The sequence below is a fragment of the Oryx dammah genome, unplaced genomic scaffold (genome assembly GCF_014754425.2).
Source record: "Oryx dammah isolate SB20612 unplaced genomic scaffold, SCBI_Odam_1.1 HiC_scaffold_18, whole genome shotgun sequence".
In the NCBI taxonomy this organism is placed as follows: domain Eukaryota; kingdom Metazoa; phylum Chordata; class Mammalia; order Artiodactyla; family Bovidae; genus Oryx; species Oryx dammah.
Window position 1 is genome coordinate 93,227,162 of NW_024070202.1, and position 22,597 is coordinate 93,249,758.

General features: G+C 35.8%; 1 protein-coding gene across 2 annotated transcripts in view; it reads right to left on the bottom strand.

Annotated features, from left to right (window-relative positions):
* The window catches only part of TNPO3 (transportin 3), an 83,074-nt gene that overhangs the window by 49,571 nt on the left and 10,906 nt on the right, over positions 1-22,597 (bottom strand). The window contains exons 1-4 of one of the 2 annotated variants that reach the window (XM_040259609.1): positions 16,622-16,777; positions 5,437-5,637; positions 4,418-4,491; positions 2,894-3,050 (exon numbers count right to left, since the gene is read on the bottom strand). In XM_040259609.1, the coding sequence (XP_040115543.1) occupies positions 2,894-3,050; positions 4,418-4,491; positions 5,437-5,559 (354 nt within the window). In that variant the 5' untranslated portion in view covers positions 5,560-5,637; positions 16,622-16,777. Of the gene's footprint in view, positions 1-2,893; positions 3,051-4,417; positions 4,492-5,436; positions 5,638-16,621; positions 16,778-22,597 lie in introns of those variants that run through there. The other variant, XM_040259608.1, reaches the window with a different exon arrangement.

Below are 22,597 nucleotides of genomic sequence, written 5' to 3' on the forward strand. Positions count from 1 at the left end.
AGAAAGTGCAGAAGGAAAAGGGTTTTGCTTCCTCATTCTAGTGTGCTCACTAAGCAGCCTTCTAAAGAACATGCAGGCTCTTCAGCCCCAGACTCATAGCTTCTCTGGTGTCCAGCTCTTGCAGTACATTGGCCAGCACTTTCTCCAGCACCAACTCTCATCCTCACCAACAGTTTTTCAGCAGACTGCTCCTGGCTCCTAAGGAACGTACATTGTTCTTTAGCAACAGATTCAGCGCACTTAGCTTCTCCAGTGCCTACAGTGCACAGTGGCCAGTAGCTTCCGCTGGCATTCCCACACCCAGCTGATTTTGTTGCACAGTGCCTCTGGTGAGATACCTTCCCTAACAACTTCCTTGGTCTTCCTAGAAAGCAGATTTTTAGCAAGTTTGAGAGGAGAGATTTTCAGTGGCATGTAGTACCACAGTGACTTCTTAACCATGAACAAACCATCACCAACAGGGTTTGAATCTCAGTCCTGGAAGAGGGGTGAACTCTTCCTTCCCTAGAAACTCTATCTTAGCCGTGACCTTAATGACTGCTCCTTGTATCTGTTTTATTTCTATATTCTTTAGAGCTCTCTTTACCTCTTACTAGACAATCCCTTGTTACTACAGATGCCTGTTAATAGTTAAACATTCTTTATATTGAACAGTCCCAATAAATTAATAGGTGGTTTCTCTCTCCTGACTGGACCCAAACTGATACTAGGTGAATACTAGTTATCTTTTTCTGTGAGGAAATAAAGATATGCTCCAGTGGCCAAAGTTGTAACATTTAAAGCATCAAAAGAATAACTTAAGCAAAGACCCTGAATCAATGAAACTCATGGGCCCATAATACACCATAAAGAGAAAGTCAAGGGGAAAAAGCAACATTTAAGTCATCTTTAAAACAAAATCCTTATAGAGAAAACAGAATAATTAAAAATTAAAGATTCATCCTGCCTGTCTAGTGGGAACTCAGAAGAATGTTAATATACATGTAGAAAGAAAGAATTAGCAAAACTTTATTTTGCAAACCATGTATTAAGGCAAGGATTATAAACTTAGAATTTAACATTCATACAAACTGCATTATATTGTAAGGGGAGAAACAAACTTTATAAATGGAAGAATCAAACTGTCATCATTCTAATCTAGTCAATCCTAGCATAGCATCACTAACAGAAGGTCAACCAAAAAGCATATCTTCTGATAAATTGCAGCATGAAATATCTAAGTTGTTTTCTAGCTAAAAATATTTAACCTTTTAAAACTAACCCATCAAAGTCTTTCAGTCTTTCTTACCAAGTTCCTGGGAAAGAATTAAGTCCTGCAGAAAATGATTTGAGTGTCTATTTTCTCAATCATCCTATGAATGGTATATAGGAGAAACTATAGATACCTTAGGGCATTTAAGGCTTAATTCTCTTGAGGAATTCCTACTGAGTAGGGCTGCTCTAGATGTAACTTCCAATTAGAGAAATTATAGAGAACAGAAAAACAAACTAAATGACACAAAGACAAAGACAATCCCGGAGGTAAGAAGATGCTTTATAAAACAACTAGTCCAGTCTCAACAAATCAGTGTCATTTTGAAAAAAGGAAGAAGAGGAAATGTGATCATAACAACTCGATACAAGGCATGGTTCTAGACTAGTTATTGATATGAAAAAATGCTACAAATAATATGTTAGGACCAACTCAGGAAATGTGAATATGGTCTAGGTATTTATTAGATGATATAAAAATTTTCTGAAATGGAAAGATGAAGCTGGAGGACTGGAAAAGCAGGCTCCAGAAGGGTGGGTGAAGCATATTCTCATTTGGATTTTCAAAATCTGTATACATGTTCACAGAGGATACATACTAAAGGATTAACAGCATGATAGATGGTTTGAATGTAACTTGATTATCTATATTTTCTAACTTTCTATTACACGATTTCTTTAAAATAAATGGTTAATTGAAAACATATTTAACTTAAAAAAATAATTTTCCAATCAACTTCTAATGAACACAATTGTAAACAAAACTTTGTTTTTCAAATGAAAAGTTCTATGATGGTGAAGTACTGAAATACATTCCTGAAAAATAATCTACTATAACCACACTGTCAAGAAAATTGACCTAGACACAAGACCTAAAAGTGGTATATGGGCTAAATAATCAATTTAATACCAATTATTAGTTCAGGAATCAGCAAAATTTTTCCACAAAAGGGTCAGATAGTAAATATCTTAGGCTTTGCAGACCATATGGTCTCTGTGAAAACTACTCAATTCTGCTGTGTTAGCCCAAAATTATGGCCACAGACATGTAACTGAACGGGCATGACTGTGTCCCAGTAAAACTTCATCTACAAACAGCCCATGAACCATAAATTTACCTACCCTGGTCGAGGACATTAAGATTTCCACCTAATCAAAAAGGATAAGAACAGTATATTCTATAAATATGATATTATTCAAAGGTCAAGTAAAGTCCTGTACCACCACCCTATCAAAAACTCTCAATTTATTCCTTAGAGAGGATCCTTTCCTAAAGTAAATTTATATGCAGTTCCTGGAGCACAGTCCTTACTCAAGAGCCTACAGCTGGTAGCAGGAAGGAGGAGAACAAGGGATATGTAATCAGAAGACCTGAGTTCAAATTCTGAATTAGCAGTTGTGTAATTCTAAAACCTGTTTCTCATTCATAAAATGGAGATAATACCACACTGACAGCATTACTTAGAAGCTCAAAAAGTATAGTTTCTGAAGTATTTTTTAATTGTAAAGTGTTATATAAACACCATAGTATTATCATTGCCAAATTTTGCTAAGAAAGCTATTTTACAATAGTGCTACTGAGTTACAAAATAACCACCAAAGCTTTTTGCACATAGGCAACAACTCAGTATTTCAAACATACCAATAGCGATACTACTGTACTAGAATAGAAGGCCAAATCTTCTATAATTTCTGTACGCCGATTAGCTCCAATTCGTAAGGAACGACTATGTACTTCTTCAGGTAATACTGTAAGGATCTCCAGCAGAAAAGGCAGAGAAGTTACATCATTGCTATATCTAGGGAAGAAAAGAGGGGAGCTATAAATTATTTAGAGCCCAAAAATACACAATCACATAAGATAAAAACAGCCATCAGAATAACCCATGACAGGAAAGTAGAATTCTCACTATAGTTAAAGGGGAGAAAAACCCAATACACTCTTTTGGAGAGACATCTAGAAATCAAACTTTCAACTTGCACAATAATTTATGACCCAGCAATTCCACTTGCAGAAATTTATCTTTCAGAAAAATCTCACACACCCATGGAGATGTATATGCACAAGTATTTTTTTTTTTTTAATAATAGCAAAAATACTGAGAAAATGTAAAGGTCCTTCATATTAGGATAAAAAAGGTTACAGTCATCATACAATGGAGAATATATAGACATTATAATGAGTATCTATGTCATAACGTAAGATGTCCACAAAAAAAGTATATGAAACATATTATTACATATAACTGAAGAAAATACATGTTTATGCATATTAATACATGTATGCACCTCTTTATTTTAAAATGCTTAAAGGGAAGTCTAGAGGATTATACAGTAAGTCACTAATAGTGGTTACTTATAAAATATATGAATAGGAAGAGACGAAAGTATTTGCTTTTTACTTTGAAAGCTTCCATACTGCTAGAATGTTTTCAAGGAGCATGCATAATATTATCAATTAAAAGTTTCTTAAAACAAAAAATAAACTATCTACATAAAGGTTTTAGTGACACACTATAGTTGGTAGTAAAAAGGACATGCACTTTGTTTAAAAATAATTTCCTAACCAAATGCCAAAATGCAAGCAAATATCAAGATTATCTTGCCAAGATCATGAGGAAATGCTTTATTCAAAGCAGCAAGCTCCATATATCTAAAAATAATACTGTCCTTTTTATAGACATGAAATGAATCCCAATTAGTAAGAATAAACATTCTGACTATATTTTTATAAAGACCATAGATATGACAGTTAGTGGGAGTGAACCACTAGACAACAAAAGGTTTTGTTGTAGTTAATTCAAGAAGAGTGTGGGTGGGTATGGGGGTGGGGGTGTGTGTGTGTAAACTATATGAGTCTTTAATGTTCCATATGACATACTTCTGGAGTATTTAAATTTTAAATCATTTTCTTATACTGTAACAAAGGTTAATAGTAAATAATCCTATGCCAAAGTTTGGGCATGCTCAGTCCCTTCAGTCATGTCTGACTTTTTGCAACCCCATGGACTATAGCCCACCAGTTCCTTTGTCCAGGGGATTATCCTGGCAAGAATACTGGAAAGTTGGAGGAAATAATCCAAATGTCCAGCTTTTGCTAACAAATTTCTCTATGTAGGTTAATGCTAATTCCAAACGCCAGCATACAGTCAAACAAGCTACTTACTTTTCCACCAATGTCTGTACACATCCCTTCCAGGAAGGCATCTGTAGGGCAAGGTCTGCTATTGCTAAAGCCAGCTGAGTAAAAAGAGAGATTAAATAAATGAATAGACAGAACAGAAAGAGAGTTACCAACAATATTAACTGGAACGCAAAGAAACTAAATGTCTTCCAAACAATATGGCAACTTAGACTGGGATACCACTCTTCTTCTCACTCCTACAACTATGTATCATGTACATTCTGGGTTAACTACAAATTGCTGGGATTTAAAATTTAACCTTTAAAAATGTAAAACCAAATTAAAACATAACAAAAAGAAGTCAGAAAGAACAGACTGTAGATTTTCCTCAGATTATATCAATACTTACTTTTATTTGGCAATACCATAGAACTTCATGGACTTATACTTTGTCAAAAAGCCAAAGCTACTGACAGTCAGCCCTTTGACTCACTCAGTAAGAGTGCCATATCCCTTCTGCTTTCATTTCTTATCTTGAAGTCTTATGCAAAAGCCTCCTTCCTCTTCAAGAGCACTTCTATGCCAGGCAGAGAACACATGTGAGTATGTATTCACTGAAGTGTCGTCCACTTTTCCTTTGTAATGTATTTCCCTATCTAAGGTGGAAAAGCCAGATGCTGTAGTTTACCATTTCATTCATAAGACTTTTTAATAGCTAATCAGTCCAGCAAGGATTTTTTAAAAAGGCACCTATGTACACCTCTGACCCAGGACAATACTTTATCATCTACAAAGTAATAAGAGTGTGTCTGTGTATGTGCACACACACATAATGTGACTGTGAAAACCTAAACACCTCCCTCAATTTTGTTATTTAAGTTAGTCTGATATCAAAGATAAATACAAAGATGTAAATTTTTCACATTCTATTCACTTCTAATACAGCAATGAGTCTTTAAAAAGTTAACATCACTTTTCATGGCCTAGCATTGCTAATCAAAATTAACCTGATAATTCCAAATGGCCTTACAAATTTTCCTAATGAGAAGCATAGGATTTACCTGCGTTACAATAACAGGTGACAAGTCTTTCAAGTTCTGGATATGAGTTAGTAATGAGTCCCGTAAAGAGGCATGAGAGTCTGTGGGGAGCTCATAAAATGAGGTCTGAATCTTCATTTTCATGGTCTGTGCAGCAAAATAGCATGATTCTACATCTTGCCGGATCTGTAACAACTGGTCTGAAATCTCCCATGCATGAACCTAAAAGTGACAGAAAAAAAAAGTCATAAAAACTACTTTTCTAAACAACTTTAATGCCATGCAACCTCAATACACATACAAACTTATTTAGACTAAAGTATAATGAAAGAAAAAATCTGAAAGATAAATTACCAACCAATTCAGTCAAAACTTCAAACTACTGCATATTTTTATAGGCTGAGCTCAACAAAAGTACTACCTAAAATCTTGATTCTAGGAAGGCATGAAAGTTATCAATTGAATAAAGAGATCTAAGTCTTGCTGATTAGAATTATTAATCGTGTAGAGGGGGACAGTATAAAGAAAAATGTCTCAAAGTTTCTAATAAAACTAAAATGTCATTGTATAGCTCCCAATGTTAATCTATAAGTTGGATATTTCTTCTCTTATCCATTTAAAATAAGTAAGCTTTTGTTCACTCTGAGAATTGTATTTGGAAGCTATCATAACATCCATAAATAGGAGAATATATTGGTATTTCACATTTAAATAGGCCTACATTTCAATATTTAGTTGCTGACTAAAACAGCAGAAAAACTATCTCACATACTTAATTTTCTTATGTTTTTATATCTGCCAAAGTGCTATATATGCTACTAAAATCATTTTCACAGGAGCATCTATGGAAATAACAAATAGAACGAAAGCACAGAATTTGGTCTCTTTACAAGCTATAAAAACTTGTAAGACTTTAAAAAGTTTTATTTTGAAAGACACTCTGGGAACAAACTCATTCAGTATAAAGTAGGCAACTAATTAACAACTGATAAACTATACCAAACTGCCTCTTCATGGGAGCAGGCTAAAATGGGCTGGTAATAACAGACTGAAAATTTTTTTCAATCTCAATTCAATAACAGAGCCAACTACAGAGAGAGATCACATAGATTTATCTACTTAATTTCTTATGAAGACAGCACTTCACAAGTAATACACAACGATTCTTCAAGATCTTTCCAAAGATAAATGGAAAGTCAAAGAAATGGCCTATATAAGTTCCCAAAGTAAACTGAAAAGAGACTCTAAAACTCACAATGTTTAGGACATAAAACTTAGATTTAATCAAGTAATAAGTTGTTGAAAACCAAGCATGAAATATTAACTTCCTTCTTGATAAAATGTATTTATTAATTTTTTGTACTTTTTATCCCTACCACGTCACAAAAAATCTTCCAAGCCACATAGTTTTTAGCCATTCATTATTTAACCAAAACCTAAGAATATCTATGATTTAATATGCCATCAAAATATATCTTGCTCAAATTGATATTTTTAAAAATAGCCAACAGCAAGCCTTAGAATAACCATAAGTGCCCTCATGAAAACTAGAGCAATTAAAGAGCAAAACCAAAACACTATAGACATTTACAACAAAACTAGGTATTATCTAGTTATCTCCAAGAACCCCAAAACATAAGTGGATGGGGACATGCCAGTGACATCTGTAAGACCTTAGTAAAGGTCTGTTTCAACCTTAGTAAAAATAGAAGCAGAGAGAAACAACAAGGTATCTAATGGATCTAAGAGTAGAGAACACCGAAAGTGTCAACAGGCAGTCACTAGAAAACACAGAGAAACCATCTGAAGACTGCAGCTGAAAACAGAAAAGGTTTTGCCCAATCCAAAAGCAAGTGAGTAAAACAGGCCTATTTACATAGGAGATGGAACCGCCTAGCCTCTATCAATTCTTAAACCTGAAGTCAGGGCAAGGCCCCAAATGAGGAGAAACTGCTGTGAAAAGAATATTATACAGAACAGTACAACAGAGACAAAGGGAAAAAAGAAGGAACAAAGCTAGGAAATCTTAGAAATCAAACCACCGTATCTGTAAATACTATCTGAAAACAACAGAAAAGAAAGCTCTATGAAGTTGGAGATACTACTTCCTTAGCTATGCCTCCTTCTAAAAGTTAAAAAAAAAAAAAAAAAAACTAATTTCACAAAAAAGAAACCACTGAGTTCAAATGCCATATATATAGCAATGGGTGGGGGTGAGGGTGGGGCAGGAACAACAATGAGCAGAACAACATCACTACAAGGAATGTAGGCCAAAAAAATATTTTAAAAACTAAAGGACATAGATGCCAAAAAAACTCTCAATGGCCTAAACTACAAAACCTGGGAGTAACAAATTATGATACTATTGGATAATTCAAAATAAAACAAAATCCATGAGTACACACTGATGTGAGTAACAAATAAATGAGAAGAGGTTATTTGCAGGACATAAGACATCTTTTTTTTTTAACAGAAGAATGCTAGTTAATAAAAGGAAAGGAGGGGAATAGAAAATCACCACCATTAGAACACCTCAGAAATAACTGCTACAAGCAAGACTCAGGGCTAAATGATAAAATACAACAAACTATCTCCCCAAAATATTCATTGGTTACTGTGGTAGTTTTAAATTCTTTGAAGTGAAAGTCACCCAGATGTGTCTGACTCTTTGCAACCCCATGGACTAGTCCATGGAATTCTCCAGGCCAGAATACTGGGGTGGGTAGCCTTTCCTTTCTCCAGGGGATCTTCACCAACCCAGGAATCGAACCCAGGTCTCCTGCATTGCACACAGATTCTTTACCAGCTGAGCCACAAGGGAAGCCCTTAAATTCTTGAACATTTACTATTAAGAAAACTGAGTCTACTCTGCTAGAGAGACCGGAAAGAGGCCTAAGACTACATGGAAAGCAAATGAAGCCCAACTAAGTCAAGTCTTCCAGCCATTGCCACCAGAGTGTCAAGCATGTAACTGAAGTCATCTCAGAACCTGCAGAAGAGTGCATCCACCAAATGGAGCCTCATGGAGAAGAATCATTCACAGAGCTCTGATTGAATTTCCTCACGTTCATGACCTACAAAGGTATGAGATACAATGAAATGGTTTCTGGTTTAAGTCACAAAGTCTTGAGAGTTCAGGATAATCTGTTTCACAGTAGTAGATCATAAAGACAGACAATCAGACATCATGTGCTTCCTGTTGAAAGAGCAGATCACCACAAGGACAGAGGAACAAACCTGTATCTCATTAAGCCTCAGGATCCAGGTGGCAATCTGCAGGAAATACACAGGAGAGTAGAACTGCATCCTAACTACATAATAAACAAAATCAAGATTGTAGGGAAACTCAAGAGGTCAAATGACCCAGATTCCTCTACAGAACAGGGAGAGAAAGAAGATTAAGTCACTCAAAACATCTACCTTAATTCAACAAGTTATACATTTGCTTTGTGTGGTTTTCCTATATCTGTGTTTAAGAAACAGAACAAAACTCAGTACTGCTTATTGGATTAAAGTGGTATGAAGTCTTTCTCTCTAGTGAAACCTGTCAACACACCAGGTTAGAACCCTTGCGGAAAAGTGCATTGATGGTGCAGTGTCATGCTGTGCTTTAATCTGAATGGCAGAAACTAGCAAAAAACATCAATCATATCTTTCTTATTAATATTTAACTGTATTTCTGTATAAATTTTATCTGTATTTCTGACAAATACCCTTATGTCCTTAAAAATAGAGATCTCAAAAATGAAGGGCAGAACCAAAAGACAAAACAAAACAGCTATGCCCCTCTGCAGAACTGTTAACTTGGATGTACGGATGCAAAGATTTATTTTTCAAGCATCGTTGATGATGTCTGAATATTATTTAACATGTCCTTTGGAACTGTCTTTAAGAATAAATATGAATTTGCAGCCCTAATACAAGGTATCCCCAAGGCATACATTTAAAAAATGAAGATGCAGATGTTATCATAAAATCGTTTTTGTAAAAATTTAAATTACATTTCTTTTTTGGAAAGCACAGTGAAGCTTTTTAATATACAGGAGTTAGTTTCATGCACTACATGCTCCCTAAACAATCTGAAGCTGTAACGTTCATAGAACTAATCAAGTATCTCAACACTGGTTTTACCATACTAGCTGGCTTTACATCAATTTTCCAAAAAAAATGAATTAAATATCAAAAGAACTAGTTTGAAGACATCAGAACTACCAAAACATCTAGAACATGAGCTACAGATTCCAGAGACAAGAAAGAGGAGAGTTCAGCCTAATATTTGGCTCTACCTCTCCCCTCAAGGCATTTATGTATTTGAAATGGAAGACAAGAGGCTTAAGAAGCTGAAGAGTTTGGGGGAATCTCACAAGAATGGGGAGATAAAAAGTGGAATTCAGAGCTCACCAAGGAAGAGGACTGGTAAATAGTCCAGATTTCCAGTTGGGGCCAGTACAGGAAACAGGAAATGTACCTCAAAAAGGCTAAAATTTCTCCAGGATAAACCAAATGTTAGGCCACAAAATTAGTCTTAATAAATGTAAAAAGGGAACTTCCTTGATGGTCCAATGTTTAAGAATTCATCTGCCAATGCAGGGGATATAGGTTTGATCCCTGGTCTGGGGTTCCACATGCTGCCAGGCAACTAAGCCTGTGCACCCAACTACGGAGTCTGTGCTCTAGAGCCAGCAAGCTGCAACTACTGAGCCCTCCTGCCACAAGGAAAGATGTGTATGATGCAACGAAGATCCCATGTGTGGCAACTAAGACGCCACACAACCAAATAAATAAATAAAGCAAAATGAAATGAAACTGGAAATTAACAAATATGAAAAAACTAAATATCAATTATTAAACTACCAATGGGTCAAAGAAGGGAAATTAATAAGACATCTTGACAAATGAAAATAGAAATAACAACATACCAAAACTTATATCCAAGATGGAGTGAAAGTGACAGTGAAAGTGAAGTCGTTCAGTCGTGTCTGACTCTGCGACCCCGTGGACTGTAGCCCACCAGGCTCCTCTGTCCATGGAGTGAAAACAGTGCTAAAAGGGAAATTCATAGCTATACATATACACTTAAATGAAAATAATATATCTCAAAACAACCACCTAATTTTATATCTTAAAGAACTAGAAAAAAAGGAAAAAGAAAAAACTAAGCCCAGAGCTAGAATAGGAAAGGAAATAATAAAGATTAGAACAAAGATAAATAGAATAGAACATAGAAAAACCATGATTTGATTCTTGAAAAAGATTAACAAAATTGACAAACCTTTGAAAGTGTTAGTCGCTCAGTCATGTCGAACTCTTTGCGACCCCATGGACTGTAGCCTGCCAGGCTCCTCTGTCCATGGAATTTTCCAGGCAAGAATATTGGAGTGGGTAGCCATTCCCTTCTCTAGGGGATCATTCTGACCAAGGGATCGAACCCAGGTCTCCTGCATTACAGATGAATTTGTTACTGTCTAAGCCACCTGGGAAGACCTTTAGCTAGATTTTAACTAAGAAAAAGGAAATGAAACGAAGGTAAAGACATTACTACTAATTTCACAGGAATAAAAAAGATTATAAGAAATACTATGAACTGTACACTAACAAGCTGGATAATCCAGATGAAATGGACAAACTCCTAGAAATATACAATGTACCAAGACTGAATCATGAAGCAGCAGAAAATATGCACAGACTATATTACTATAATGAGTGAACAGACTGGATCAGTAATCTAAACTTTCCAACAAAGAAAAGCCCAGGTGACTTTACTGGTGAATTCTATCAAATATTTAAAGAAGGATTAACACCAATCCTTCTCAGATTCACTCCGAAAACTGAAAAAGCGAGGAAACATTTCCCAATTCTATGAGGTCACCATTACCCTGATACCAAAGCCAGACAAAAATACTACAGGGAAAAAAAAAAAAAAACCTTACAAATCAACAATACCCCTTAGGAATACTGATGCAAAAAAAGAAAAAACTTAAATAGTAGCAAACCAAATTCAACAGTATATTAAAGAAGGAAACTGTCACAACATAATAAAGACTACCTATGAAAAACCCAGAATGAATATCATTTCGAAGTTCAAAGACTGAAAAGTTTTCAAAACTCTTTTAAAAAACTTTAAAAAACTCGGGGACAAAAAGAAGATGCCCACTTCTATTCAGCACAGTACTGGAAGTTCTTAGCCAGAGCTATTAGGCAAGAAAAAGAAACAAAAGGCATTCCAATTGGACAACAAGAGGTAAAATGATCATTGCTAACATATGACATGATCTTTTATGTAGATAATACTCAAGATTCCCCACAAACCTATTAAAAATAATAAAGAAATTCAGCAAAGTTGCAAAATACAAAGTCAACACGCCTAAATCAGTTGTTTTTAATACTGACAATAATTAAGCTGCAGAGGAAATTAAGAAAACAATCACATATACAAGAGCTTCCAAAAAGAACAAAATATTCAGAAATAAAGCAAGTTGTAAAACTACACTGAAAACTACTTGTGAAAGAAATTAAAGAAGACACTAATAATGAAGACATTCTAAGTTCAAGGATCAGACTTCTACAGCTGTTGAAACTAGCCAAAGTTCCCTACAGAGTCAATGCAGCAGTAGCAGTGCTAAGTCGCTCAGTCGTGTCTGACTCTTTGCAACCTCATGAATGTTAGCCCGCCAGGCTCCTCTGTCCAGGCAGGAATACTGGACTGGATTGCCATTCCTTTCTCCAGAGGATCTTCCTGACCCAGGGATCGAGCCCAGGTCTCCTGTACTGTAGGCAGATTCTTTACCATCTGAGCTACAGGGAAGATTCAATGCAATCCCTATCAAAATCTAAGGGCTTTTTAGACTAAAGGAATCTGGTCCTATGATAAAATCCTGTCAGAAACAAAAGAAATTACCTCAGGAGAAAAACATCACTGATTATCTCAACTTTTCATAAACAATATATTCAGTATTTATCAAATAAAAGCAAAAGAGGGGGCTGGGGGTAGAAACAGACAATAGAAAATAACTTATCTAGATAACAGAATTATCAAATGAGAACTAAAATAACTGTGATGTCTCTATCAAAATGATAAAATTTAGTATCACCAGTAATGGGACGAACAGCTTTTGAGTGAGTCAATGTGATTCACTTTCACTGTTGAAAACAACAATTTTTCATTCATACAGGATTCTTCCAAAACGACTTAAGCTAAACACTATCATGAGAAAACAATGAGACAAAATAGTAAGTGGGTCATATTAAGAACAAAGATAAAATGGGCCTGAATTTGTTTTTTAATATCACTATCATTTAAAAAAAAAACACAGGAAATTAAAGTGATGTAACAACTAAAAACAATGCATTATCCTTGAGTGGATCTTGTATTAGGGAAAATAAATGTTTAAAAAGCAAGGAATCTGTCAAACAACTGGGAAAATTGAATATGGATTATGTATTTGATAACAAAATTATAGATCAATGTTCCATTTCTTTAATATGACAATGATTTTAGTTTAGTAGAATGTCTTTGTTCTTACAAACAATATGCAAAAGTGTTTAGGGAGACAGCATTATAAAATCTGCAATATATTCTGAAAGATTCCAAAAGGGAAAAAAGAAACAGAAAAAGCAAATGGGAACAGGCAGTTTGAGAAGAGAGCTTATTATAAATCAGTGTTCACAATACAATTCTTTCAAGTTAAGAATTTTCAAAATAAACAGTTGGGGAAAATTAAGTAGCTGGTTAACATATTCAATAAATTAGACATTTGGAATTTCCATTAAGAAATGGACTCTATTTAAAAAAAAAGAATCAAAGGGAAATAGTAGAATTGAAAGATATGTTAGTACCCAAATGAAAGGGTTAAACAGCAAATTAGACAACAGAAAAAAAGATTACTATGCTAGAAAATAGATCAATAGAAAAATAAGACCTGAAGTACAAATTCAAAAAAGGATAGAAGGTAAAGAAGGGGAAGAATGTAAGTGACATATGGGATATAAGTGAAAAAATCTAACAAACATATAACTGAAACCTCAGGAGAAAAGCAGAAAAAAAGTGGGGGTGGGGTGGGGGCGATATTTAAAGATTAAGGCTGAGGAATTTCCAAACTGATAAAGAGCCAAGCCACAGTTTAAGAAGATCTGTAAACCCTAAGGACAGAAAAACCAGACCTAAGCACATGAAGTAACACTGCTAAAAAACTGCTAAAGACAAAAAGGAAAATCTTAAAGGCCAGAGAAAAAGATATGTATTACCTTTAGAGAAACAGTTAATTAGACCGATAGCTGACTTGCCAACATAAAAAATGAGAATCAAGTATCTTCAAAGCACTGAAAGAAAATAACTGTTAGTTGGTTACTTATACCCAGCAAAAAAATCCCTCCAAAATCCAACAAAATTTAGACACTCTGAGACCAAAAGACAAACAAAAAAAGAAGAATAGGAAAGAGTTCATTACTAATAGAACAAAGAAGAAAATACTAAAACTAAAGGGTGTTCTTCAAGCAGAAAGAAAATAATTCCGGATGGAAACATGGAAATTAGGAAGGAATGAAGAATAATAATGGAAAGGCTAAGTATGTGAGTAAATATCTGTGAACACTGATTATATAAAGCAACAATATCTCGTGGGATTTAAAATGAATCTATATGCCTGAGTGGAATTCCACATCTACCTAAGATGTAGAAAATTGAAAAGAACACTGCTTTCCAGGTAACAACAAATAAAATCAAACAACATAGTAACTTTTCTTAAATGATCAGGAAGCTCAGGTCCCAGGACAAGCAAGTAAACTAAAAATTAAAGACACCTCTCCAAGGAGACAGAAGACAAGTGTTGGGTCAACCGTGGCAGGACAAAGAAGAGAGATGTGGAACACCAGAGAGCCAGGTAGTAAAAGTTCAATTAAAATTATTAACAACTGATAAAGACTGATAGTGGGCTAGTATGAACTATAAAACCCCGAGACTCAGGGGGAATTCACACCACCACAGGCTCTTATCCACGCAACTTCACCAAATATTCAGGAGAAAGAACAGGGATAGAGCAGGAAACCAGAGAAAACCTCTCTGGTGGCACAATCCTAGAGGACAGGAGTAGCTACAACTGCAGAAAGGATACACAAAGCTCTTGACTAGACCCTTCTCCTCTACTGAATAAAAGTCTTGACTAGACCCTTCTCCTCTACTGAATAAAAGTCTTATTTAGTGTGGGAGGGGCAGCAAACCTTGTCACACACCCCACCCTCCAAAGCACAAGTAAGACCCACTGCTATTATACTAAAGGTAACAGAAGAAACCCTCCACCCTACAGGGCAGGCACAAGGTCTTAAGCCCATCATACTATAATAAGACCACCACCACAGAGGTCTCCTACCACTGAAGGAAGGGTAAAAAAATTTATCCTGCACAAGACCCACCAGATGCAAGACAGAGCGTGAATGCAACAGGGGATGGCAATCACTGAGAAAGCCCCACCAATGAGAACACTGGACACTGGAGGTGCTGAAGCCGATATGCCCCAGATGAGGCAACAGGGTAAGACCCAGCCCCCAACTCTCCCAAACAAATGCTAAACACATCATAGTCAAACTCACAAAGCCAGGGATAAAGGAAAATACTGGAGGAGAAATCCTTTTTCCTTACTACTGAGGTACCCTGGACTGCAACAGTTCAATTGTAGTACTTTATATTGTAATTATTTGGGCCTTTGCTCATCTTTTCTAATAGATTATAAGCTCTTCAAAAGGAAAAAGTGAAAGTGAAAAGTGAAGTCGCTCGACTCTTTGCGAAGAACAACCTTAATTATTTCTGCATTTTTCAAAAATTCCCTAGCGATAGAGCAATATAAAGAAATCTATATTAAATCAGGGGCTTCCCAGGTGGCTCAGGGGTAAAGAATCCCTGCCAACGCAGAAGATGCAAGTTTCAATCCCTGGGTCAGGAAGATCCCCTAGAGTAGGAAATGGCAACCCAGTTCAGTATTCTTGCCTGAAAAATCCCATGGTCAGAAGAGCCTGGCGGGCTATAGTCCATAAGGTCGTAAATTATTGTACACAAAGCACACACGAATATATTAAATTACTAAATATGAAGCAAAATGACAAGATGCCATCATCTCATAAATCAATAACACCTCTTTGACTTCCCCAACACAAAGCCTATTCTTTTGCTAGGTAGCTGGGATACTTACTGGATTAGGAGTAAGCTGTTAAGAGCAGCATCCACAATGTTTAGAAAGTGAAAGAGCAAGAGAAAACAAGCAAACCAGTTCTTTACAGATAAAGAAAACAAGGGCCCTGAAAGGATGAGATGTTTTTCATTCAGAGTCCTCATTTGCTGAACTCTGCTTGCCTTTCTTCTATGGAGCCTTGGTTTTGTTTTCAATATATTTTGCTTTAGCAATGAAATGAAGCTCAATATGTTCCTAGCCAAAACCTGAAGATTTAAGAATCTCAGAAAAATCTCAGGGAAGGAAAACTTTAAAAGTCTTCCCTAAATGGGAATCTTTTCTAGAATTACCTTACTTTGAAATATTACCAGTATTTCTGAAACAGAAAAAAAAAAGAGAGTGAGAAAAGCAGGTAATCTGAGGCAACTAAACCAAAGAAAAAAATCTGCATTTTCTAATGCTCATTATGTTATCATAGTTTTTTGTTTTTTAACTAAACTAAGATGGCAGCTATACGTATTTCCTAGGACAATTCTACGAAGAGTCTTAGAAAATTCCCATACTGCTCCGGGTGTAAATGTGTCAAGTGGAACCAAAGTGAAAAAAGAACTGTCTCCTCATTTCAAGCATCCTTGTTTGTCTTGATGCTGCCCCACCCACTGGTCAATGGTGCCTCTCTTTTCAAATATTTGTTCTTTGGAACAAGAATAAAAGACAAGAGTGACCTCTAAAGAAACCTGGGAGACTTGAATATCACAATCTTCTAAGTAAACTGTCAGTGAAAAATTACCCAGGATGATACTGCCAGTACTATATATTAAGAGGTCATAATTTGTCCCTTTATTTTGAATTCCAGGAGGGTTTAAAAACTGTTGGTATCCAAACAACGAGCAATCTTGTTTTAATCACCAAATCATTAAGAAAATGCAACCAAATCCTGACACAGTAGACCCTATAGTACACTGCTCACTGCTTTTCCCCTCTGCTAAGCTGCAGAAAGAAGAAAAGAAAAGGGATTCTTTACAAGGAGAGAATAAAGCACTTACACTTCATAGGACTTTCTAGCCACAGATGCCAGGTGCTACCCACTGAAATCCAGGCTTGAACTAAGCTCCACATTTCTGAAAGGACCATCTCAACCGAAGCCTGGGGCTCAGAGTCAGCAGGAGGAAGCTGCAGCTCCCACTAGCAGCACATTTCAAAGAGGCTGCAACAAGAGAACATTTTCCATTTAAGCAACTAATTCCAATCTTCCATTTCACAAAGCAGTAGCAGAACAGGCCTTTATATCAGTCTTTGCAAAAGATATTTCCATGACTGTGTGATGAATATGAAACAGGCGATGGCCCAGCAATCCTTTGACTAACATGCTCCAAGTCTTTCATTATACTACTCAGCAGACCCTAAAAGTACTTGCCCTTTTTTTAATAGTCACGACTGCTCCAACTCATTTCTACAATAATAGTTCTGCTGTTATCAACAGAAACTGCTGAATCAACAGAAATCAATGAGCAGACCCTTAACAATGCAAGTCCACACCCAGATAGGGGCCTAAGGATTCATTAGCTGCCAAAAATCAGAAGCAGATTAGAGCTGGTAGTTAATCCTATACAAAAACTCCTCAAATTAAGTAGAATTACTCAGAATACTTCCCTGAAAACATAAAAGCTCTAGAAAACAGAAAATTACATCCTGGAAATAAAGATATTTCAATGGGGGAAAAAAAAAACAAATATTTCAATGGGATTTGAAAAGTAAGCATAAATGTGTCAGATTGTTGTGCTTTTTAAAAGCATTTCAATTAATGACTAATACATTTACTAACTGTTTATAGTATACTGGAAGGAGAAGAAGACTAGGGAAGAGTACAGTAAAAAGAACCCTTAAAAAACACTGTCAACCAGACAATGTAACATTTTAGACATATGCCCTGTAACAATATAGTATAGAGCTAGAAAATCAGAATTTCCCAAATCAAGAAAAAAATCATTTTCATGAAACAGGTAAAGAACAAACTAGTTTTATTAACCTGAAAAAGAGAAAGTGTTTTTTAAGTCAGTCAACTATCTTAAATTTTTGTATCTAATCTGTTACGAAACTTCTACAAATTTAAGACAAATAGCTAGGTCTGTCACAAGTTACTTTCTAATGGTTTTCTTAGATAGTGAGGAGAGAAAATTATATGAATGGATATTAAAAAAATATAAGCTATAAGCTTATATTTTATAACTCTCAAAAGATAACCATCACTACCTAAAACTGTTATCTTTCAAAATAATTTGTTTTGCAAGATGGCCTGAAATACAGAAACTATGATGAAATGAAACTTAGCTAATACCTTCACCACAGCAGTAATGAGTAAACAATTCCCAACTCCAAACACAGAGCCTGAGTGAAAAATAATCATAAAGCCCTTAGTGAGCTCCCAGAACTATAAAATATCCATGTTTGCATAAACAACTACTTTTCTAGAAGCAAAAAAGCTCGTTTATAGAGATAAGTTCAGTCAATTTACATTTCCATAGCCATCCCCATAATAACTGAACAGATAATTAAAAGGGAGACATTATTTTTCTTATGGGACGGAAGATTCCTGGCTAAAAATAATTCTTTAAAACATCAAAAGCTACTCAAATTCCAAGAGAAATACTCAAACACTGTTCAAGACAATTTTGGAAGACTGCAGTGCCCGTACGTATCACTCTCTCTTGATCTCAATGAGAGGAATCGGGAAGACCGAATGACTACATCACTGCACACTGTGGTCTCCTCAGCTTCTGATTAAATCCCAGTGTTTCTGGGACAAGCATTTTCAAACAGTCCTGAGTCATAAAATAAACTTTGTCAAATAAACTTTGGCTCAAATCTGTAGCTGTTGGTCACATATATTATGATACTGAGAAATTTTGCCAATATTTTTTCCCAACAACTATAAAGAATTCCTATCCAAATTAAAAACCCTCAGTCACCTATACATGTGACTATTAACCCTCAAGACTGGCCCTGAAAAAAGATATGTCTGGATCCATAAGATCAACTTGGGTTAGGAGTGACTGAAGCGTGCATTTCTTGAAAATCAATTCACTGTGGACCTTACTAATTAACACTGGGCAGTCCTGCTTTAAAAGTAGAAAATGCCAAGTTTGAGACCATTTCAAGCAAATGAGTAGCCCATATGAGGGCTTTCTAAAAGCTGAAAATATGGGAAATGGATTTCCTTTAATCACTGGTCTCCATTCCCGCCTATCTGAACAAGTTTTTTTTTATAACAATTCATATAAACCTGAAGAATGAGAGTACCATTAGACATAAAGAGCTACACTAATACCCTGCTGAAGATTCAAGTTTTTTAAGCATACAGAAATATGAGATATCTAGCTTAAGGTTTAACAAAAAATGCATTATAGTGTCAGAAAACTCTGAATGCTTATGTAAAAATATATACCTTTTTAGGACTAGTAAGTCTTTTCTTCTGCTTTAGGGTCATAGGTATAAAGGGTATTAATAATGGCTGAGACAGAAAATACAAGTAACAATACAGAGAAAAACTGAAGAGAAGAGTGCTATGGGCTTGGGGAAAAAAAGTAAAAATCATGTAAACTCTGTTAACAGAAATTTCTTACCAAAAGAAAAAAAATACAAATTTCATAATATTTTCATTTTGAGAAGTCTAACCAGAAAGAGGAAAAAATTAAATTGATACTTTCAAGGGTTTCTGCACGCCAAACACAACAAAATTATTCCCATTAGCAGTACTGTGAACTTCCAATAAAGAGAAATAAACTTCTCTCTAGAACTTCACCAGTTTAAAACACTCTCTGGTAATATTTCAGTACCAGGGTACACGCTAGGGAAATACAGGAGAGACAATCTGAGCAAGCTCAACTTTCTAAGAATTAAATCTGTTTTTAAGTTCAACAGAGTTTATGAGACTTCTCTAGTGGTCCAGCGGGTAAGACGCTGAGCTTCCACTGTAGGAGACATGGCTATCTGGTTGGGGAACTAAGATCCTGCATGTCACACAGTGCAAAGAAACGGGGAGGGGGGAAGAGTCTAAAAGTATATAAAATCTAGAAAATAGCATGTCAGTTCCTCAAAAAAAAAAAAAACACAGAATTACAATATGATCCAGCAACTCCCCTTCTGGTGATATACTCAAAAGAATTAATAGAAGGGATTCCAAAAGATATTTCTACACCTGTGCTCATAACAGCATTATTCATAATAGCCAAAACGTGGAAGCTACCCAAGTGTGTACCAACAGATGAATGGATAAACAATATATGGTACATACATACATTCTTACTCAGCCTTAAAAAGGGATGCAATCCATCTACAACATGGACGAACCCTGAAGGCATTAAGTGAAACATGCCAGTCACAAAAGGACAAATACTGTAGGATTCTACTTATATGAGGTGCCTAGAGTAGTCAAGTTCATGGAGACAAAAGGCAGAATGGTGGCTGCCAGGGACTATGGGGAGAAATGGGGAGTTAGTTAACTATGTTTAACGTGTACAAATTTTTCAGTTTTATAATACGAGAAAAGTTCTGGAGATGGATGGTGGTGATGGTTGTACTGTATTATTCTATTCATAAGGTCCTTGGAGCAATCAAATTTACAGAGGAAAAAAAGCAGAATGATGGTTATCAGGGGTTGAAGAGAGGAGGCAATGGAGAATTATTCTTCAACAGGTACAGAGTTTTAGTTTGGAAAGATGAAAAATTCTAGAGACAGCACTGATTGTTGTTCAGTCACTAAGTCATGTCCACTCTGCAATCCCATGGACTACAGAACCCAAGGCTTCCCTGTCCTTCACTATCTCCCAGTTTGTTCAAACTCATGTCCTTCAGTTGGTGATAGCCAAACATCTCATCCTCTGCCACTCCTTCTACTTTTGCTTTCAATCTTTCCCAGCATCACAGTCTTTTCCAATGAGTCGGCTCTTCACATTAGGTGGGCAAAGTATTGGAGTTTCAACATCAGTCCTTCCAAAGCAAATTCAGGATTTCCTTTAGGATTGACTGGCTTATCTCCTTGCTGTCCTAGCGACTCTCAAGAGTCTCCAGCACCATAATTCAAAAACATCAATTTTTCGGTGCTCAGCCTTCTTTATAATCCAACTCTCACATCCGTACACGACCACTGGAAAAACCATAGCTTTGACTATATGGACCCTTCTCGGCAAAGTGATATCTCCACTTTTTAATATGCTGTCTAGGTTTGTAGCACTGATTAACTTTCTAATATTTTGCACGTTTTGAAATGTTTATTTTTATATGATGATATTTAAAATTTTAGTAAAGACAGAGAATGAGATAGTTGGATGACATCACTGACTCAATGGACATGAGTTTAAGTAAACTGCAGGAGTTGGCGATGGACGGGGAAGCCTGGCGTGCTGCAGTCCATGGGGTCACAGAGTCGGACATGACTGAGCAACTGAACTGAACTGAAATAAAACTATATTGATCATATTGTGGTGATGGTTGCACAACAACATGAATGTACCTAATACCACCGAACTATATACCTAAAAATAGTTAAAATGTTAAGTTAGAAAATGTAGCTGTGGTCCTTCTCTGGTAGTCCAGTGGCTAAGACTCTGTGCTCCCAATACAGAGGGCCTGGGTTCAATCCCTGGTCAGGGAACTAGATCCCACATGCTGCAACGAAGATCCAAGATCCTAGATCCTGTGTGCTGCAACTAAGACCCAGTGCAGCCAAATAAATAAATATTTTTTAGAAAATGTAGCAGTGCCCTCGTAATTTTATATTCTGTTTCAAACCATCAACTCTGGTCCAAGGCCTGGGGAGATGAGAAATAAACTAATCAAAATACTGATGAATGTCACCAGATAATAGACTATAATGCCCACAGAAATACCATCACAAATCTTCATTAATAAGCTCCAATACAACAAGGACGTGAAATGACTATATTTGCACTGTCCAAGGCTTGGAATGTGGCAATGCAAATAAAGAATTGATTTTAACTTTAATTAGCTCAAATTTAATAGCCACATTAGCCATATGGGTAATGGCAATCGTATCAGACAACATAACCAGATTGGTACACTATTATATTCAGTAGAAAGGTCCTTTCTTGGTTTTTACCACTTATATACTCCCATTTTCCAGCAATGCAAAGCATTCAGTATCCCTATATTCACTGAACTGACCCCTCAGAAGTAATACAGGAACATTTTCTATTTTCTAGAAAGTTTGCCTTTAGAAAACTGTTTAAAAAACAGGTTTAATAGTCACTTGACCGGAAGATGAGAGCAGAAGCATTAAAAGATTTCTAGATTTTCAGGTGAATCAAGTCAATGACTGCATTGCTAGGGGAAAAATCAAAGATTCTAGGTTTTAGGACTAAAAAGAATCAAGAAACTCCAAAGAGGAAAATTACTAGGAAAGAAGTTTGAAACTGATACTCCATGACCCATGACCTTCCAGATATATTTAGAAGAAAATTCTCAAGGCTATGTGATAAACCAACGCCAACTTAGTGTATCAAAGCATGATTTGATTCCAGTTGATTTATGTCTTTGGATTCTTTTCATCAATCCCTCTTCAGTTTAGAGAGTGAACTAGGAAACTTCTGAAATAACCTCTAATCCACAGACTGTCTCCATAAAGGTAGTCTCCTTCTAATCAAAGTTAAAAATTTAGAACAAATGAGTAGCACAGTTTATTAGCCCTATAATGAGATGGTCTTTCCGTCCAATACTACACCTTCTACTCATTTTGGTTACTTAGAGGTAAACAAAGGAAACTAAGTATTCAAAATAGTCCATTGTTAAACAGGCTTCCTTTAAAATGTCTTACAATAATTTTCTTTCTTTTAAAACACTCTAAAGATATCAGTGATATCTGCCTATCACATAAAACAAAAACATGGCTCTCAGTTGTTTCCAAGAATTTTGGTGAAAAAAAGTTAGGAGTAATGACAGTAGATTTTTCTGAAAATGGCTATTTTATACAAATCTCAGAGAAAGAAAAAGATGTTAATGTGTAG